General features: G+C 39.1%; 1 protein-coding gene across 1 annotated transcript in view; it reads right to left on the bottom strand.

Moving 5' to 3' along the window:
• The window catches only part of HCRTR2 (hypocretin receptor 2), a gene marked incomplete at both ends in the record, with an annotated part of 94,250 nt that overhangs the window by 28,686 nt on the left and 50,599 nt on the right, over window positions 1-14,965 (bottom strand). The window contains one exon of the mRNA XM_079781476.1: window positions 1,280-1,458. Coding sequence (XP_079637602.1) covers window positions 1,280-1,458 — 179 coding nt within the window. The remainder of the gene's footprint in view (window positions 1-1,279; window positions 1,459-14,965) is intronic.

The following is a 14,965-nucleotide window of genomic DNA, read 5'->3' on the forward strand; positions in this document are numbered from 1 at the left end:
TTATAATTAGGAGCACATTTTTGTTTCCTCCAAATACTATGATCAATCTCTGGGAGACTGGATGGAGTAGGAACTGAGATGGTGGAAGATGGATATGGGTATAGGGTTTAGGAACACAAACAGGGAATGGCCAGCATTTTATTCACTTAAATTGAAATCATTTTATTTCAATTGCTAAAGGGCATCCATGTCTTTGAGTATTATTGCTGGGGCCCCTAGCTTAGGAATTTTTTTTTTTTTTGTTCAAAGATTTTAGAGCTATCAGAATATCATTTAAAATGTACTCTCTGAAAGTATTTGTTCTTATCTTCTTGTAGGACAATTAATCATAGGAAAGCTGCTTTTATTACTGAACAATAAATAATCTAATGATGATGATGATGACTTATAGTTACTGAGAACATACTAAGTTTTTATTTATTTTTATAGTTATTGATTTCTGAGAGGAAAGGAGAAGGAAAGAGAGATAGAAACATCAACGATGAGAGAGAATCATTGATAGGCTGCCTCCTGCTCGCCCCCTACTGGGGATCGAGCCCACAACCTAGGTATGTGCCCTTGACCAGAATCGAACCTGGGACCCTTCAGTCCGCAGGCTGATCTCTATCCACTGAGCCAAACCAGCCAAGGCCTAAGTTTTTATAATATCCACCAGAGGGTAATCACTATGCCAAGTGATTTATATAAATTATATAAGTAGACTAACAACAACCATAGACTATAGCTATAATTAAAATTATTATCCTTTTTAAATAGGTGAATCACAAAGAGCTTATGTATTTGGCTTGATAGCATACAGTTGGTGAATGGCAGGACAGATATTCCAAACCTGGTGGTTTTATTCAGAAATTACACGAAAACCTGTGTACTGTACTGCTTTGATCACATGGTTCCTAATTTCTCAGCATGAGATGCAACCACTTGTAAAAACAGATAGCTGTCTATTATTTGGCCTGGGAGAATTTCAATCATTACTTTGTTCATATTCCTTATTTTATCATCAGAAAATTAGAGGTGAAAGAAGTAAAAAGTTTACGCAGCATCTAATAATGACTTGAGGATTCTGTTGTTTTCTGTTAACCCAGAACTTGTTTACATAGAAAGTCTCAAGTATTTCTTTCCTTAAGAAATACTGATTCCTGTGTTTTCCTTATTTGTCAATTCCTTGGGCAAGTATATTTCTTTCTTAGCTAACTAGTCATTAGAGCACTATGACTACAATTGAAAGTAATTTTTCAGTAGCTCTGTGTTTGAACCAAAATGTATCAAAAACAATTACCTGTAAGTAAGGAATCACTTTGCAGAGGGACTGTCCAAAGAACCAGGTCTCAGTGATGTCCACAACCAGTGTGGCTGGAAGGCAGGTGATGGTCACGAGCACGTCAGCCAGAGAAAGGTTGACTATGAAGTAGTTGGTCACCGTCCTCATGTGGTGGTTCTTCCACACTGCCACACACACTAATATGGAAAGAAAAAGGAATAGTAACTATTATGGACTGAATGATTGTATCCTCCCAGAATTCATGTGTGATGGTATTAGGAGGTGGGCCTTTGGGTGGTGATTACATCATAATCGTGGAGCCCTCGTGAATGGGATTAGTGTCCTTATCTCTGACTACTTGTAAGGACTCAGCAAAATGTCTTATTGTCTATAAATTAGGAAGTGGTCATTCACCAGTCTATTGTCTATAAATTAGGAAGTGGTCATTCACCAAAAAGTCTATTGTCTATAAATTAGGAAGTGGTCATTCACCATGCCAATACTTTGATCTTGGACTTTCTGGCCTCTAGAACTGTGAGAAATAAATTTCTATCATTTGTCATTTGTAAACCACCCAGATGATGGTATTCTGTTGTAGTAGCCCAGAGAGACTAAGACAGTAAACTAAACAAAGAAACAAAATAGATACTCATGAGGAAACACTGTCAAGCTAATTAATATTCTTATAAAGTCCACAAATAAATATTGAAAAGGAAAGATAATTTAAGGTTGTGGTGAATTTTCATTGAATTCATCAATCTGTGTGAATGCTGAATATATACTTAAAATCAGTTCACTTGCCTTGCAAGACATTTCTCAATGGATCATAAGATTGTGTTAACTTTTACTTCATGTTGAATTGTGATTCCCAGAGGTTATAGAATAACCTTTGACTTTTCTTGATGTTCCCTCAGTGCTCAACATGTAGTAGATATTCAAGAAATATTTCCTGAATTGAGTTGAATTAGGAGCTAGCTATTTCCAGTGAACTGTAATTTGCCTCATCCGTGACTTTTACCCTTATCTGATCTCAAATGCTGCGTCTGGAACCTCAATAGATGAAGAGGCTTCAAAGACAAAAGTCAATAATTATTCAGCTCCTGTTATTGCCAAACACTGAGCGAGATGGTTTGTATGCTGAGGTCATTTAATTTTGATAACAAACCCAAAGGGAGGACATCATGACCAACATGAGGTAATTGAGACACAGGGAATTCATGGAACTTGTCTAAGGACAAATGGCTCATAAAGCAGAAGAACTGGGATTAAACACCAAGCGAAGAGCTGACCTTTCACCACGCTGGTCGCCTTCTTTTGGGAAATGAAGAAGTTATAACAAAGCCCATATAAATTCTAGAAATGCAATCCTTCTTTCTCTTACTCTTCATGGCCTCTAAACATCACCTTAACACAAACATACTTTTCAGTCTTTCACAGCTGAGCCTGCCTCATTGCCTTTCAGTATACACTTATGTTTAAGAGCTGCACTATCTCACCGACTTGCTCTTTATGGAAGGAACAACCAGTCCTTGATCCTCTGCCCTCCCTCTGTCTGGTGTATCCAACAGTTACATAATCACTGACTTCAGAATTATATAGTTGCAAGCACCGCTACCACATTTATTGATGGTTTGCTTCACAGAAAGTAACTGTGAATTTGCCTGGGATATCATTAACCTGCCAGAACTGTCTCCCATGCACCCAAATGATGCAGTGATTAGTAACCTTATATAGTGAAGAAACAAAAGCACATTTTGTTAAATTTAAGTCACTGAATGATGATTTTTTTGGCAATTATGTATCATTTATTAAGAGTTTCATATACTGAAAAATGCTTTCACTAGCTCCTGAAGCTGAAATTACCCTTCAGTCACCAAGAGATGCTAATTGAATGGGGTTAAATTTCCCAGGGTTTAATTTTGCAAAAAAACTTCACATCATTATCTAACTCCATCAACCTAGGACCCACAAACTCAGGTGAACTATGTTAGGGTGAACTGTAGTTTGTTAGTATCTGAAAATGATGCTGCAGAATTGTTTCTCAGAAACACTTGAATCTCTCTCTCTCTCTCTCTCTCTCTCTCTCTCTCTCTCTCTCTCTCTCTCTCTCTCCCCCCCGCCCCCCATGCACAAACCCATCCTAGCAGGGACTAATACATTATCAAGCCTTGTTATAAGGAAATTGTCAAAAGCATCATACCACTGATACTTGGTCAATAAGTGGTCCAAATAGTATAATTTTGAATCGACAAAAACACACACACAAACAAACAAACAAACAAAAAACATACAAAAAACAAACAAAACTCCACAATATTTTTAAAAAAGCAGTTCTGGTTCTCTCTTTTTAAATATTTTATTGTTTAAAGTATTACATGTGTCTCCTTTTTCCCCAATTGATCCCCCGCCCCCCCCCCCCCCAGTTCTCTTAATTCTCCATATTTTGGAGGTGAGAAATAGCAGTGATGGAAAGAAAGACAGTGTTAATGCATTCTGTTTAACCAATATGAAAGCAAGTTTTTTCCCCAAGCAACACTTTTATACTACTTTCTATTGCCATGCACTCTCCTAATCAGTTTAAGTTACTAACTAGTTTAAACCTCATAGTAACACTATGAAGTGATGAATATTCATATTCATATTTAACAGTTGGGACACTGAAGCTAGAGAAGTTATGAAACCTACCTAAGGACATATAGCTATAAGTGCCAGAGCTTAGGTTTAACTCGTATCTACCATGCTATGCCATTATGTTATGCCCTCTATTGAAGCAGAAGATGAAAAGGAAGTGGCCAACATCTATCTGACAAGACTTCAACAGAGATCATTCAATCTCACCTGCCATTTGATGCATAAGTCACCTCAGTTATCTGACTGATCCATCCAGCTTGAACATTTTTAATAGTAGGAAACTCATGACTTGCTAAAGACCTGGAGTTCATTTTGTGGTGGCTTTAACTACTAGCAATTATGTTGAGTTGATAACTGCTTCCCTTTCCTTTCTGTTCATGGGTTTTAAATTCTTTCCAGGCCTTGCTCCCTCTGAAACCTGTAGGGAAATGCTTTGACTGTCTCCTAGCTTCTGGTTGTTTGCTGGCAATCTTTGGCATTGCTTGGCATGCGGCTGCATAACCCGGATCTCTACCTTCACCATCACATGGCATTCTTCTGTGTCTCCACCTTCACATGGCTGTCTTCTTATCAGGACACCAGCCCTATTGGATTAGGGACCCACTCCACTCCAGTAGGACTTCATCTGAACTAATTCCATCTGCAGGGACTCTGTTTCCAAAGAAGGGGTCACTGCTCTAGCGTAAGTTTGCAACTCATCAGGACAGGGCCACTGCCCTGCTGGGCTAGGAGAACAGAGCACCAGGCCTCAGAGAATTATTCCTAAACCTTAAAACTAATGAGTGCATTTACCCATTTCTTTGCTTTAAAGGGAGAGAAAAGCCCACTAGCTGAAGAAAGCATTTATCTTCTTCATTCCTCTTTGAGTAAACTCTGACAGCTGCCATAACGTAGTTGCATGGCAATTATTCTCCTGGCTCACAACTCTCCATACACTACATTCTGATGAGCTTTGGTAGGTCCCAAGACATGAACTTGGCATTACTTTTAAAACCAGTTTTCTGAATGATCATGATCCATCAATATTCAAGTCCATTTGTAGTGAGTTTGAACTGAAGAGCCTGCCCTCATTAACCACAAACAAGGGAGGAATAGTTGAGAACACAGGGATGAAAGGCCATCACTGAAGGCAAGAATGCAGTCAATGACACTCCAGCTCTAGCACAGACTTTATTAAAGTAGACATTTTTTGAGATGCAGAGGTGCCGAGAAGATAAAAATCTGTTTATTCCCTCCTCTCTTGCCCTTCTGTAAGGTAACCTTCTCTCCATCTGTAAGAATCTGATTGTATATATATCACCCATCTTTTCTCCACAGGACTGACAGAGGGAAAGGTGGCTCAAGATGTATGGGAACATCGCAGCTTGTGATGCAAAGATGGATTTTTAAAATAATATATAGATGCAGTCATTAGATATAACCTTAATCAGTGTATGGGTCAAAGGTTTAACTGGCTTGCAAATAGTAAAAGGAAATATTAGTTTAAAAACACCTTTGCCATTTTATTCTGCACTTATAATAAACTGTTTCCTTTTAGTTTAATATCTATCAGGCCCAGATATGGAAAATGTTTCTCTCTCAAATTGACACTTGTACTTGGAAAAATTTAAACTAACACTACATAAGGTGACATACTGTCAATCTGTTGGTGATACGACAATTAAAAACATGTAAACTTCAGAGGTGAGATTGCAACTCTTATTAAACATACACTTATGTCTTCAAATGTCAAGTAATAATCAATTTTGTGATATCAAGAGGTAATTAAGCATGATATAGTGTGTGTTACTGCGCATCTTGAAAATATTTGTATTAAGTATATCAATTTTATTTTACGTATTTTCAAATTATTTAATTTTGTAACATTAAAACAAGGTTTAGATGTTATACTAAGCGAAATAAGCCAGACACAAAAGGATAATGATTGTGTAGTTCTACTTATGTTATGTACTGAGTCAAATCCATTACTATAGAAAGAAGAATGGTGGTTGCCAGGGGCTGGGAGGAGGAGAGGTTAAGGTATTATTGTTTAAGGGGACCAAAGGTTCCGTTTTACAAGATGAAAAAAGTTCTGGAAATGTATAGTGGGGATGGTTGTCCAACAATGTCAATGTACTTAGTGTCATGGAACTGTACCATTAGAAATAAAATGGCAAATTTTCAGTTATGTGTATCTTACCAAAATTTAAAAATAAACTTCAATTAAAAAGGATGCTATAAAATTGAAAAGAAAATTTTGAACTATAATGATGTCTCTCAATAATCCTAAACACAGAATGGAATTGCCAAGGAGCAATCTTAATTACTCATTTTATGAATTTTTAAAATTCACAAACAGCTAAAAGAGTTCATGAAAACACAATGTTTCAAAAATACTGTAGTTCCACAATATTAATGGCAGTGTTAAAAAGAAGTAACTGCAAAAAAAAGTAACTGCATGATTTTTATATATAATTTTAATTATTTGTACGTTATAATATAATTTAGATATGATAATAAAAAATTGTCCAGTTTCTAGGGTTTTTAAAATTTAACCTATAAATACATGCATATAGATATGTAAGATAATTCCTTGATGGTTATTTGTTGTATTACATATGTATAAAATGATCAATAGACATGTCAGGAAATATCTTTAGAAACATACTGTAGTTCCACCCTTTGCCACATCGTGTCAGTGAAAGCCTTTGAAACTGCTTACTTTGTCACTTCAGGGATGAATTCTAAACATCAAGTAAATTGTAATATTCTTTATAATGAGGAAATGAATACATTTTTCCAAGTGAGATTTTTTTAGACCAAAAATAATTTTTACAAAGGATAAAATAGGCACCATCTTCTCAATTAAACACAAATGAATGAGGTAAGGTGAAATGAAACCGTTTTTCTTACTGAAAAACAACAAATAAAGCAATTGAATACACATGGAAAATACTAGTAGCCTAAACTTAACTCCCATAAGAAAGCAAATAGACATAAAGTCATCCAGAAACACTACAGAATGTAGACTTTAGAAACAGGGAAGTTGGCTTGGAGTCCTAAAAAGGTATTACGAACTCTGCATGAAATCCTAAGACACCCGCCTCCCCTTTTCTCACTCTCTTTGCACCCCACACTCTGGCATTGGCCCTCTTTCCTAATTTTAGTATTGTGTCCTTCTCTTCCTGGGCCAATATGCCAAGCTCAATCTCCCATTCTCCACCTCCACACCTTGGCAAGGCTGTCTATAAATCTCTCTGTCTGCACCCAGAAGAACAGCAGGCAAATGTGCCACTTCTTTTTTTGTTTTGTTTTGTTTTTTACAAGTCTGACAGATGGGCTACTGCCAAGAATCACATCTGTAGTGTGAAATATGCCACCCAAAAAGGTTATCTAATAGCAACAGAAAGCAAACTTTTGAAAAAGTGATTACATATGCATACACAATAATATGTCTAAAATACATTTCAGTTTTTGTTTCCCCGAGAAAATATAAAAGTCTATCATTTGACAAATATGTTTTCATCGGCACCTGCTCATTATGTTAATGTGGGCGGGAAATCGCATGGAGACTAGCTGATGTCACTGTGGTGTTGATATCAGCGAGGCAGTGTGGGGAATAATTAAGACACCACAATTAACAATTCATCTGGAAAGGGATTGAGGAAAACAGTCTCTTCACACACACAGATGGGCAGGGAGGCACTGTGCATAGAAGAATGTTATAAAACGGAAACACAGAGAAGATAATTTATGGAAATCAAATCCAAAATAAAAATAAAAATTCTTCAGAGAGGAAAAACACAGTGGGGAAAGTGGACAACTAGGGGTGACTCTTCACCTGTCTGTGAGTGGCATGATTCCTCTCAGGGAGGGGCTCAACCTCCTTGGCACCGAGGCTTCTGTACAGGAAGGAGCTGTCAAAGACCAAAACGGTGCTGTTATTAATAGGTATTCCTAGTTAAGGCTGGTCTGCGGAGAAGTTTAGGGGAGCGGAAGGCCCTGGGGTCTTAGAATCTGCAGTTCTATTGATGGCTACATCTAGAAGCTGTAATTTCACTGCAGTCGGATTTGTTTACAGAGGAATTTCCTGTTGCCCTTGTCTTTTTCTTCTTTACAGGTAAGTCACTACAAGTACTTGTTCCCAGTGCAGCCTCTCAGAGTTGCATCTGCGTCTCTCCCTGTCCTCAGAGCCGCTGAGAGGCATATGGTCCGTCCTCATCCTTGGCCCTTTTGTACCAATTAACAAAATGCAGCCTATGCTATGACATTTGACTTCTGTTTTTCTTCCTGTTTGATTGCTGCCTGCACACATCCTGACCTGGGCTGAGGACCAAACCTCCATCCTTGGTACCTGCCCTTGACTGGGAATCGAACCTGCGACCCTTCGGTGTGTGGGTCCCACATTCTAACCACTGAGCAACACTGGTCAGGACACAATGTACTTATTTTTGGTCTTCCTTAAGGAAATGCATTACCTCTCTCACCTCTTACCTTTTTCTCTTCTATGTTCTCTTTTCTCTATAATTTACTCTCACAACTTCAATTCTCATCTCTAGGAGACTAATTTCCAAAATGATAAGTCTGTATTGTGTTCTCTTTTTCTTTCCATACCAAAATTTCTAACTACATTTTTTTTTTACCTTATAGAGGTTCAATTTTTATTTCACATTCAACTCATGAATAATCAACTGTATTTATACCACGTTAAACCACTTGGGTATTGTCCTACAGGTTATGAAGAATCACTGAAGGCTTTTACTAGTAAGCAAGGGAGTCGCAAGATACTAATTTTATTTTTCAAAGATGACTTAGGGGGAATGTGTATATTATATATACTCCTGAACTGGAAACGGGGTGGGGGGGGGGCAATTTTTAGATTGTTTTCTAATTCCAAGGAAACAAAGTGCTGACAAAAGAAGTGGGAAAATGAATGAATTCAAGAAATAATAATGAGGTTGAAATATGAGGCCTCAGTGAGGAATTACATATGAGGGTAAGGGGACATGAAGAACTGAGGGTGGTTACTAGGTATATTGCTTGGCATTGTGGGAGAAGATCGTGTTGCTCACCCACCTATGAAGCAAAGGAGAATGAGGTGGCTTCATTTGTAAATAGGAGTAGATGATGAGGAACTCCATTTTGTATATATGAGTTTGAAACACTTGTGAGTTATCCTACTGTCAGTATCAATTTGGCATTTGGATATATGGATCTATATTTCAGATATAGATAAATATTGGGGGTTCATCAGAATAAAGATAGTAATTAAAGCCAGTTTAGTGGATAAGATCAACCAGGGTAGAGTTTCAGTGAGAAGAGAAAAACTTATCTATAGAACTCTGCAATTTTAGGCACATATATTCTTAGTTGGTAAATATTCAAGAAGGGCTAATTTTTCTCTGAAGTACTAAATATTATAGTACTGAAGGGTACATTGGTTTTATGATTACAAAGTGTTTGTATTTTTTGTAATGGCAGATAAGCTTGCTGCAGAGCAAACCTCCCACCTAAAACAACCAGAAGTGTCACACATCCCTTCAGGACATTGGAAAGCTGCCAAGGCAGTGAGGGCTTGAGGGTCAATATCCTGGAGAAAATGACAGCCAGCACCCTTTCTCTTCTCAAAGCTGTTGGCAATTTGCAAGCACCAGCTAAGGACTGAGAAGGAAAAGCAACAGGAACGGAGAAGCTGAGTAGGAACTTGAGTAGTCTTGTTGAACAGAGGTAACACTGGAGATAAGTCAGCAACCTTGGCCTTCTGCTAACTAGTAGGAATAAACCTGAAGGAGACAAGGTATCCTAAAGAATGAAACCTGGCTTCAAATGCCTTCATTTACTGACTGGATTGAGGGTTGTTTTTTTTGTCCCAAAACTGTCTGCCAAAGCAAAGGCAAATTGTCTATGGAAGAAGATAACTATCAAGAGCATGAAATGATTTCTACAAATTTTCATACAAAATGTCACTCATTCAATAAAAAAATCATCAGGCATACAAGATGGCAATAGCACATGACAAAAAGTCTCTATAAAAAAAAGAATAAAGCTTTCTGAAATTTTTTAAATAATTGGACTAAGTTCAAGTATTTGCATAATATTATGTAAAATATTAATAAAGAATTGGAAAAATGTTCAAAGAGAAATTATAGAACCTAAAAATATTTTAACTAGAAACACAGCAGACAGATTTAACAGGTGGTAAAGCTGCCTAATAAAATTAACCAATCAAAAATATCCTCTCTAATAAAACGGTAATATGCAAATTAACCATCACTCTGCTACATAAGCCACGCCCACCAGCCAAGCCACGCCCACCAGCCAAGCCACGCCCACCAGCCAATCAGGGTGAGTATGCAAATTAACCCCAATCCAAGATGGCTACAGCCACAGAGAGCAAGGTTTCCCAGGTAACAGAGCAAGCCAAGCTTTCCATAGCCATTGCAGGCCTAAGCCTCCACTCAAGCTACAAAGTTTCAATTATAGAAGGTAAACAAATTCAAACAAATGGCGGCAGAATGGAGCTTGAGAGAGCAGGCCAGGGTTGCCGCCGGCAACAGGGGAAGCAAAGCTTTCCGCACATCCTGGCAGGGCTCACCCGCTTAAGGCTACAAAGTTTCAATTGTAGAAGGTGAATTAACTGCCACGGAAATGGCTGCCGCCCCAGAAATGGCTGCCGCCCCAGGCTACAAAGTTTCAATTGTAGAAGGAAAATAAATTCCAGATAACAGGGCCTCCCCTTGGGTTGCCAGGGGGTGTGGCCGGCCTGCAAACCACCACAGGCCCCTCGCTCAGGCCGCCCCACACCCCAAGGGAACCCCCAACCTTATCTGTGACACCCTTCAGGGCAAACCAGCTGGCCCCCACCCCTGTACCAGACCTCTATCCTATCTAATAAAAGAGTAATATACAGATTGATCATCACTGCAACACACAATATAGCTGCCCTCATGTGGTCAAAGATCCTGCCCCCATGTGGACACAAGATGACCACAACAAGATGGCCAGCAGGAGAGGGCAGTTGGGAGGCACCCGGCCTGCAAGGGAGGGCAGTTGTGAGGGACCAGGCCTGCAAGGGAGAGCAGTTGAGAGGGACCAGGCTTGCAAGGGAGGGCAGTTGGAGGTGATCAACCCTGTAGGAGAGGGCAGTTAGGGGTGACCAGGCTGGCAGGGGAGGGAAGTTGGGGGCAAACAGGCTGGCAGGGGAGCAGTTAAGCATCAACCAGGCTGGCAGCAGAGTGGTTAGGGGGTGATCAGGCTGGCAGGCAGAAGCGGTTAGGGGCAATCAGGAAGGCAGGCAGGCAAGCAGTTGGGAGCCAGCAGTCCTGAATTGTGAGAGGGATGTTCAACTGCCCGTTTAGGCCCCACCAGGATCGGGCTTAAACGGGCAGTCGGACATCCGTCCAGGAGTCCCAGATTGGAGAGGGTACAGGCTGGGCTGAGGGACAACCCCCCGCCGTGCACGAATTTCGTGCACCGGGCTTCTAGTTTAAAATAAAAATACATGCCACAGAGTGAGAGAAGCTATTTCCAAAGAATTTATTTTAAAAAGGTCAATTTTTATAATTGTCTCTTGTAGTTAATTGACTCTTGCTACTACTGTTCTTGTTTCTTTTAATATACTTTTTATTAAAGTATCACATGTAGAAAAGTATGCTAGTAAAAACCATAAATATATCACTAGACAAATTATACAGACACTTGTTTGTAAACCAAGAAATAAAATATTATTAGAATACTCACCATTATGTTTGTGAGATCATCCATTTTGTATGTGTAGATATAGTTCTACTAGAGGCATGGTGCATGGAATTCGTGAACTGGGGAGGGTGTCCCTCAGCCCAGCCTGCACCCTCTCCAATATGGGGCCCCTCAGGGGATGTCCGACTGCAGGTTTAGGCCCAATTGGGCCTAAACCTGCAGTCGGACATCCATCTCACAATCCGGGACTGCTGGCTCCCAACCGCTTACTCACCTGCCTGCCAGCCTGATCACCCCCTAACCACTCCCCTGACAGCCTGATCGAAGCCTAACAGCTCCCTTACCGACCCCAATTGCCCTCAAATGCCCTCCCCTGCTGGCCCAGTAACCCCCAACTGCCTTCCCCTGCTGGCCTGGTTGCCCCCAACTGCCCTCCCCTGCAGGCCTGGTCCCCCCCAACTGCCCTTCCCTGCCAGCCTGGTTGCCCCTAACTGCTCTCCCCTGCAGGCCTGATACCCCCCAACTGCCCTCCCCTGCTGGCCTGATTGCCAACAACTATCGTCTTCTGCTGGCCATCTTGTGGCAGCCATCTTTGACCACAAGGGGGCGGCCATCTTGTGCAAGGGTGTGAGGGTCAATTTGCATATTACCTCTTTATTATATAGGATAATTTTCATTGCTGTACAGTATTTCAATATGAATTAGATTACCATTTATCTACTATTGATGGACATTTTGGTTGGTTCTAATTCAGGACTTTTGTAAGCAAGGCTGTTATTCTTCTATATGCCTTTGACAGATATATGTGTAGGTCTCTGTTAGTTATATATCTTTGACTGAAATTGCTATCATAGACTGTGTATATGACCACCATTATGACATAATTGCCAAAGAGTTCCAAAACACTGTTGCAGTGCCAGTTTGTACTCTCACAAACAAAGGTGAGTGTCTCAGTCACTCTATATCAGTGATGGCGAACTTCTGACACGCGTCAGTGCCATTTTTGATCACACGCGGCCGCTGAGGCGGCCGCATGCCGAGGATGAAACATTTATGTTATTTAAACTATAAATATCGTGAAATAATGTTTTTTCCTCAAAGTGACACACTACCCAAGTTATGCTTAGTTTTTTGGCAAAGTTTGACATACCAAGCTCAACAGGTTGCCCATCACTGCTCTATATGTTTGCCAACACTGGGTACTGCCAGTCTCTTTTCATGTTAGATTCAAGTTTAACATTCTTATTTTTATTGGCTATTTGGAAATGGAAGAGCCAGTTACTCTCCAGGGCTTTGTTGTTTTAAAGAATTTTTATTCAAATTTTTATAGGGCAATTTGATGGCTACAGTAGATACAATTTATTTTAAAATTAACATGATGGATCCTTGATTTAAATCTGGACTTCTTTTAAAACTTGGTATTAAATCTAGACTTGTTTTAAAACTTGATATCCCTCAAATTGTTCTAGCCATTTCTCTCCCTTCTTACTCTAGTAGTTTGTCAACTTTTATATTTTTACCATCTAATATATCTTTCCTAAATTGTGTCATCTTAAAGAACCTATATTTTACTTTTTATTTTGTAAAGGCAGGGCCTCTATTCTGAATATAGTAAGTGTCCAATAAATGGTTGCTGAGTGATTTCTTGATTGCATAAAATTTGCATGATTCAGATTTTGTTTTTTACTTTAGAGAATTTATCATGATTATTTAATCCTGGAGAGGAAAAAATAATTCAATATATGTAAATCAGAGTATTTCCTTTCACTGTGGTACTTCATGTCATTCTGCTCATCCCTGATAGAGTTAGTGTCTGAGAGTGTCTTGAATGAAGACTGAAAACAACCAAATGACCTTTTAGATAATAGAATGGACCACATTAAATGTGTCTGCACCTCAGTTAGAGACTGAAGGAAAACCTTTCTGCTGGGGCATAAGTACATTATAATTAGGAAAACTCCAATCTCTGCTACAAACCATATTGATTTTTATTTTATAGCAATTTATATTTAACTAGAGACCTGGTGCATGAATTTGTGCATGGGTGCGGTCTGGCCACTGACCCCTGCCCCAATGGGGGGGGGGGGACTGATTGGGTTGGGGTCAGCAGGGGTGGGTCATGGGAGGTTGGCCAGCAGGCCCCACCCCCGATTGGGGGGTGCTGATCAGGGTGGGGGGGCCAATCAGGGTGGGCTGGCGGGGAGGGAAGGGCCACAGGAGGTTGGAGGGGCCAAATGGGGCCCTGATCAGGCCAGTTGGCCACCGCAGTGCATGTCATAGAGACTGGTTGTTCCAGTCACTTGGCTTTTATATCTATAGATGAACATAAGTGAATCTGCTACATGCTTAACTTTACTAAAAAATGTTAAATCATATTTCACTTATTAGCTCTGACTATAATTGCAATAACTGAATAAGTGGAAGGGAAGACTATTTGCATTTTCCCCCACTATTACTAATTTTAGGCTTGTCCAGGATTATGACTTTCAAATAAATTTTGATAATACTGTTTAGTAATCCTTTATTTAAAAACTAGCTAATTAATTTTTTTAAAATGCACCTTTGTCTATAAAATGTATCTCACTTTTCTTAGAACACAAAACATTAAATTCTTTAACTCACTGCTAAAAGTATGGAATGGTATAAATTATTGTTTCCTGAAAGGAATATAAAAGAAAGCCTGGTTCTTAAATGATCAAGCTATTTGTATTATAAATTTCCCTTCAAACAAAAATAGATTTTATGGAGGTAAAAATCATATATTTTGGAGTTTAAAAACCTAACTGAAATTCCAGCTTCAATATCCTTTAACCTTGGGAAAGTTACTTAACCTCTCTCTGCTTCAGATTTGACATGTATCAGATTGAGATACCTGTCTGTACCTATCTCATAGAACTGTCTTAATGACCATAATAGTACTTGGTATAGAGTTTACAACATGAATCAGCTAAAAAAAATTATACTTTTAACAGTAAAACTTAATAAAATTCTCTATCATCCAACAACAAAACTATAACACTGGCTATTTTAAAAATTTCACTGAAGATTCTGATCTTTATTCCATACTTACAATTTGACTCACAATCAGTGATGGATAAACATACAGTTTTTGAGCCCCCATTGAGTAAGGTAAGATAACATCCTTTTAGACAGCATATCAGAGAAAGTGAGATTTTTTAAATTTCAACTCAAGGCTAAGAGAGAAAACAAAAAATGAACGTCCACCTGGCTCTTCTGTGCAACAAGAGCAAAGGCATAAATGGCTGCAGCTGTTCAAAATCCACATCCCATGGCTTCAGTGAGAACTCCCAAGGAAATAGGAATTGCGCAGTGCATTTTAATAAGTGAATATGTAAAGATTGTATTAATTAATTGCCCAGTTGACTAAGTAATATT

Source organism: Cnephaeus nilssonii, assembly GCF_951640355.1.
Source record: "Cnephaeus nilssonii genome assembly, chromosome: 9".
NCBI lineage: Eukaryota > Metazoa > Chordata > Mammalia > Chiroptera > Vespertilionidae > Cnephaeus > Cnephaeus nilssonii.